Source organism: Bidens hawaiensis, unplaced genomic scaffold, assembly GCF_021521415.1.
Source record: "Bidens hawaiensis isolate Kalapana, Puna unplaced genomic scaffold, B.hawaiensis_p1.1 tig00005195_1, whole genome shotgun sequence".
NCBI lineage: Eukaryota > Viridiplantae > Streptophyta > Magnoliopsida > Asterales > Asteraceae > Bidens > Bidens hawaiensis.
This window is the reverse complement of record NW_027491335.1, coordinates 1,389,030-1,395,548: the sequence shown is the minus strand read 5'-3', so window position 1 is coordinate 1,395,548 and position 6,519 is coordinate 1,389,030. Positions and strand designations below refer to the sequence as shown.

The window sequence follows — 6,519 nt, the reverse complement described above, 5'->3', positions numbered from 1 at the left end:
TGGCAGTTGCATTTTATCATTGAGCCACCCCGTACAGAGTATTTAGGCAATTATATGTTCGTTGGCCGTTAAAAAAGTAATTGTTATTACTATTATTGTTAATTTGTTGCCATCGTTACTATTACAAAATGAATTTACAGTAAATAATATATTTTTAACTTGTCATTTATGTATGATCTTTAGTGACAAAATAAGATTTAAAAAGATGAAGTGCCCTCAATTTTTATATTTTCGTTCTTATCTTTTTATATGAGATGATGTTGAAATCCCTGTTTGGTGCGAGATGGAAGCATTAGACATGTGAACCTTTTTTTTTCTACTTCATATTACTATTACCAATCATTAACCTCTTCAAAACTAGCCGTCTACCCGTCCTGTGAACGGGAATATCAGCGCCGTATTGTGATACTAACATTAAGCCAATAACACATGTGACGGTTTGTCAAGCTATGTTTTAGATTAAGAGATTCATTTAAATACTCATAAATGTATTTTACATTAATATATGACACGAAATTAACATAGTCATTTAACTACTTGTAAATATTACTTCTTGCAAGATCCATCCCCTATATAGGTGTGTGTGTGTGTATATATATATCAAAACAATTGTAACACTCATTTAGATAAAAACTTGAAATAACAAACTTAAAAACCGTAACATAGACTTGAAATAACAAACTTAAAAAGCATAACATAGACTTATAAAAACCAGTCAAAATCGAACAACCCAATTGCAGCTCAGGATCCTAATTCTTTGAATCTTGGAATTTGGCGGAGAACTTGAATATGAGTCTCCAGTATCACCTTTTTATTCTCCTCGTCATCGATATAAACTTCAACTACCTCGTGTCGGTTTTCATCCTCGGAACTCGAAACGTCAGTTACCTCATCTCATTTCCAATGAATAAGTGCTCTTCCCTTTTTTGCTTTGTTTTTCAAGTTCGCGATCCTATTAAAAATTAAGTTAGTCTAATGAAGAACATTAAATTTAAGACAAAAATACGAACGTACCTCTTCGTTGAATTCACGTTGAAGTTGAGTTTTGTACGGACTAAAGTGTGGACTGAAGTCAATAATCTGAACACTGTCACTATTACTATTACATGATATTAACAATGTAATAAGATTAGTGTATTTTAAATTAATAAACAATTAATTTGATTGAAATTGACTTAAGTTATAAATACCTTGGTGTCATTAGGAGAAGGTGGTGTTTTCTCATACTCAACTTCATCATGTTTGGTATTTAAGTTCACCATTTAAGTTGTAAGTACGAAATTATAATCTTAGCTATGATTCATTAGAATTACAAATAAAAGTTTGTAGTAAAAAATTTAGGATAATGTAATAGATGAAAAAACCTATGTTTTATTAGTAGTTGGCATAATTTTCGGCACAATATGTCATATAATTAAAAATATTGAAATCTCTTAATAAGAATGGTAGTATAAAAAATATAAGAGAAAATGAAACATTCACACATTTACATTGATATGAAGAAAATCTCTTGAGATTAAGCTATCTTCCATGATTTTCTGTTTGTGTGTGAAAGTATGTTTAATTGAATAGTTTACCATATAATATATACGTATAATATAAATGAAAATATAGCAGTTGTAAAGTGGTATACATTTTTAAAAATGTTGTTTAAAAACATGTTCCCTCTCATAAACTACAACCCCCATTTTGTGAGAGATCATGGGTTATATGTAAAATGGGGTTAGTGGGTGTTAGGATAATAGAAAGATTTATTACTTTGAATGTTGAGTATATATATCTATAACCGTCACTTGGTATGCATGCTTACATAAATATCAATGCAAATAATAACTTGTGATTAGTGAATTACTTTAAAATCCAGAAAAGTTAACTGCTACATATAACAGTGTTTGTTAGCATAATTAATAGTACAATGGATTTAATTGACGTTTCATATATTGTTAACCAAATTCCTAGCAAATTGGAAGTTTTATCAATGTGTGTGTGTGTATAAGTAATCGAAAAACTAAGTTAGTAAATGGGCCGAATGTATCTAAATAATAAAAAGCTAAAATATCTAGTAACTCTCCACTAACACAACCACTATTCAATTCGGTTACATTACAAATACAAAAACATGTGATTAAAACTTGCATTGAGAAACAAAACCAAATTCTAGCAACTCGACTATCACAAATCTATTTATATATCACTAATAATTACACCCGTTAAACTGCTGATTTCGACAATGTCATTCCATTTCCATTCTAGCAAGGATCTGGTTCCTTTTCTTTTCTTCTCTATACCACGGATCTACAAAACATAAATAATTTGTTTGTTGGAAGTTCATAAACTCAATAAGACATAAATATATTAAAAGTCGAATAGAAGAACTTCATGCAAACTACATCGTCGTTGAACTCACGAGAAAGCTATGATTTGTACGGACCAGATGACACAACTTCAACACCCTCGCATCGTGTCTAAAAATAAGCAAGACTACAAAGCAACAAAAGAAAACATTAAGAGTACATTATCATTGCAACTAAAAATACAACATAATCATCTACATATAATATGATTAAATGATGAAGGTAAGACAAAAGCAATTTACGTATGTATTGCACCTTACTTGGACATATTTATCACTTTGGTTTTCTTCCATCTTGTGTGCAATTGTTGATGTATGCATAAAGAATGCTTCAAAGTTTATATAAATATATCTAGTAGTGGGTGGTTACCCATATAAATAGGTGTAGTGAGGTGGTTACATGTGAGGAAAAATGTGTAGTGGGGTAGTTACATGTGAGGAGAAAATGTGTAGTGTGGTAGTTACATGTGAGGAAAAGCAACCGCTTTTTAATCCATCCTTATCAAACGGTCAATATTCAATCTTAAATCTTATCGGACGGCTCATATCAAATTTCACTCTTCTGTAACCTATTATATTAATTAACAACATTAAAAACTATTAGATATAACTTTATTGTCAAATTCAATGTCACATGTACCGTGTAATGCGCATATTAACCTGTGACTTTATAACCTATAATAGTTATATACACTAAACCATTATATAATAAATTTCAATTATAAAAATTTGGGGGAAAAATTGTACCTAGGCTCAATACAAACCTAGATGGTTGACTAGAATTTTTTTTTTACTAGAAAAAAAAATCCCTGGGAATTTTTTTTGGTGGATATGGTGATTTTAAAAAAATGGTTTTAGGTGGTTGACTAGAATTAAGTTGTTTTAGATAATTTGTTATCTGAGATAGTGGATTACCGGTACACGTCAACTTACTTTCCACGTCATCCAGTTGTTCAACAAGTGCCGTCCAAGTAATAATGTCCTGTCACCCGACAAAACTCGTCAACCACTAAGATCTGGGCGGTTGTCACCTTCTTTTGCCGGACCGATGAAACTCATTTGTACATCTTATTTCTCTTGCAGTTACAACATAAACCAATAGACAAAAATAAAACTTTCATCTTTTCGCTAGTTGTTCTACCTAAATTTTTAGGAATGGTAGTTAATCTACCTAAATTTTTAGCTGAAGATAAAACTTTCATTATTTTTGCTAGGGTTTACACCTTAAGTTTGGAAACTTCTCACCCATTATGCCTATAAATATCATTCTTGCAGTTCATTTGATTCCAATAGACCTAAAGCATTTTAAACTTTTTATGAACCGATAATATGGGATTCCAACATGTCTGGCCACTTGTTTGCTGTGTTCATATTGATATTACATTTCATTTATACCAAAAATGCACCACAAGATTTTGTGAATGCCCACAATGCGGTTAGAAAAGAGGTTGGTCTGGGGCCTATGTCCTGGAATGCTACCGTCGCTCAATTTGCAGAAAGCTATGCCAATAAAAGAAAGGTCGATTGGGCCCTTGTACACTCGAATAGTGAACAATATGGCGAGAATATCGCAATAGGGTATGAGGAGTTCTCAGGTTTGGATGCAATAAAGTTGTGGGTTGATGAAAAGGCTGATTACAATTACGGGTTAAACTCATGCCCACCTTTTAAGATGTGCTTGCATTATACTCAAGTGGTTTGGAAAACATCCATCCACATTGGGTGTGCGAGGGTCAAGTGCGTGAATAATATTTTGTGACTTGCAATTATCATCCTCCGGGAAACTATGATGGCGATAAACCTTATTAGGTTCTAGTACAACTGGTACCAACTGAATATATTGTTATGATGATGTTATACTAGTTAAATTAAATTGTTTGTGTAGAAATTCTAAAATACGAAATGAATATGATTAGAATTAATAAATTAACAAATAAATAAAACATGCTTAATGGTTTTCAAGCCATATTTTTTTAACCAAAAACGAATCCTTCATATGAGCTAGTAGCTAAATTCACCACATCATGATATACTCGTCTTTTGATCCGGATAAACCCTAACCTAAGGCCAACGCTCGTAAATACTCGCCTGAAGGCTTGACATTGCGGTAAGATAAAATCCGTTCAGTTTAAGGATCCAACTAGTGAAAGCCACCTATTCGCCTAATCTCCCGTCATCACCCTGATGTCTTTCAAACTAAATGTTACGGGCATTAATCGAACTTGGGTCACATGGAACACCAAGTCTCTCCCTTGCCACTCCACCACCAAGTCTCTCTCTTACCACTCCACCACTAGCTCAAGTCATATTATATATATTATACTTAAATACTTAGGTAGCGTTTTGTATACAGAAATGACATGGTGAATGGAATAATTCATTGCGTGTGAATGAAAAAATGGTGTTTGGTTGCTTAATGGAATGAATTCATTCATTACACATGTAATCTCATTACATCAAAACCATTCATTCTCACTCCTCCTGTTTTTCACTTCATTCCTTTTTCACCCTACTTTTCCAACTACATCACCACCATCGTCACCACCACCAACTAACAGTCACCGCCACTGTCGCCGTCACCACCTGACCATCACCGACACCACCAGTGTTGCTGCTTGACCACCACCTCCGTCGCCACCTGACCATCACCGACACCACCAGTGTTGCTGCTTGACCACCACCTCCGTCGCCACCTAACCATCATTGACACCACCAGTGTTGTTGCCTGACCATCACTATTACGCCGCCACCCTACCATTGCCATCACTACCAACGCTACCACCAATTGACCCACCACCACAACCACCATCGTCGTCGCCACCACCATTTTCGTCGTCGGAGCTACCAACACCGTCGCTATTTTTATTTTATTTTTTGGTAAAAATTTATTTTGAGATCGGAGTGTTTTTATTATATCTATTTCATTCCTAAAATTTTTTTGGAACCAAACATAAAGTTTTAATTTATTTCATTCTCATATGTTTACCAAACAAGACAAATAAATGTTAATGGTTCATTTCATTCCATTGTCCATTCCATTTTATCTCCCATTCTTTTCCCCTTCATTTCATAACCCTAACCAAACATACTCTTAATATTAAACATCAATGTCGTGTGCCACATGGCAAACTTAGGATGTGCCACGTCATCAATATTTTTAAATATGTTTTTATTGTCATAATCTATACAAATGCTGATACTATTTTGGACGTTTATATTTGTATCCAATGAAAAATGTGAGTTTTTCGGTCAAAAACAATTTTTCCCGACAAATTGCAACTAATGGAGTCAGGGTTCCGTACTTCTGTTAGTCGCGGACCGTTGTAAACAAATACATACATAGCCACCAATCAAGTGTTAAGTTTCAACTGTTATTTACCAATAATGCATAAATGACTCCCTTTGTTTCTAATTTATTTTGCTTAAAAGCCGTACTTTCCGCAAAACGTTTTGACTTGAATGAAGTTGGTATTTTTTTCAAAATTTAAAACCATTTATCCTTTTAAAAATGACTCCCATTGTTTCTAATTTATTTTGCTTAAAGCCGTAATTACCGCAAAACGTTTTTGACTTGAATGAAGTTGGTATTTTTTCAAAAAGAATTCACTTTAACCTCAAATCAAAATTTTTTGACATTTTTGTTTTGACCCGAACTTACTTTAGTTAAAAGTTGAAATTTTTTTCACTCGAACCAAATCGAAAGTTTCTTAACAAACTGCTACATTTTTTAATCTTTCAAGATTTCACTCTAATCAAAGATATATATATTTAAATTTTAAAATGGTTGTATTCTAATCAGTCAGCATAACAGAATGTGTGAAGAAATATGTATTGGTGGTCAATCAGTGTAAAAATATGGAAACAAGATCACATAAATAAGGAAATGGTTGTTTAATTAATTACATATATGTATTTCTTCCAAATTTTAAACTATATATTTGTTAACAATTTAATTAGTAAAGACAATGATTACATGTAATGACGCATATTCAATTACAATTTAAATGCTTATGCGCAATTTGGTATCAATATTAAATTCATGATTTGTAACCGTTTCTGAATTTTATTTTATTTTATTTTACTGATATTATACAATTTCCCTATAAATATCTTTCTAATGGTTCATTCTCAAACATTCATTAACCAATAATTATCAATCAAGTAAT

The 6,519-nt window shown here is 32.5% G+C and overlaps 1 protein-coding gene across 1 annotated transcript; it reads left to right on the top strand.

The window, feature by feature from the left end:
* The first annotated feature begins 3,695 nt into the window (after positions 1-3,695).
* LOC143629382 (pathogenesis-related protein PR-1 type-like) lies at positions 3,696-4,112 on the top strand. The gene has a single exon (XM_077098673.1). The coding sequence runs from the start codon at positions 3,696-3,698 to the stop codon at positions 4,110-4,112; it is 417 nt and encodes a 138-aa protein (XP_076954788.1).
* Positions 4,113-6,519: the final 2,407 nt, after the last annotated feature.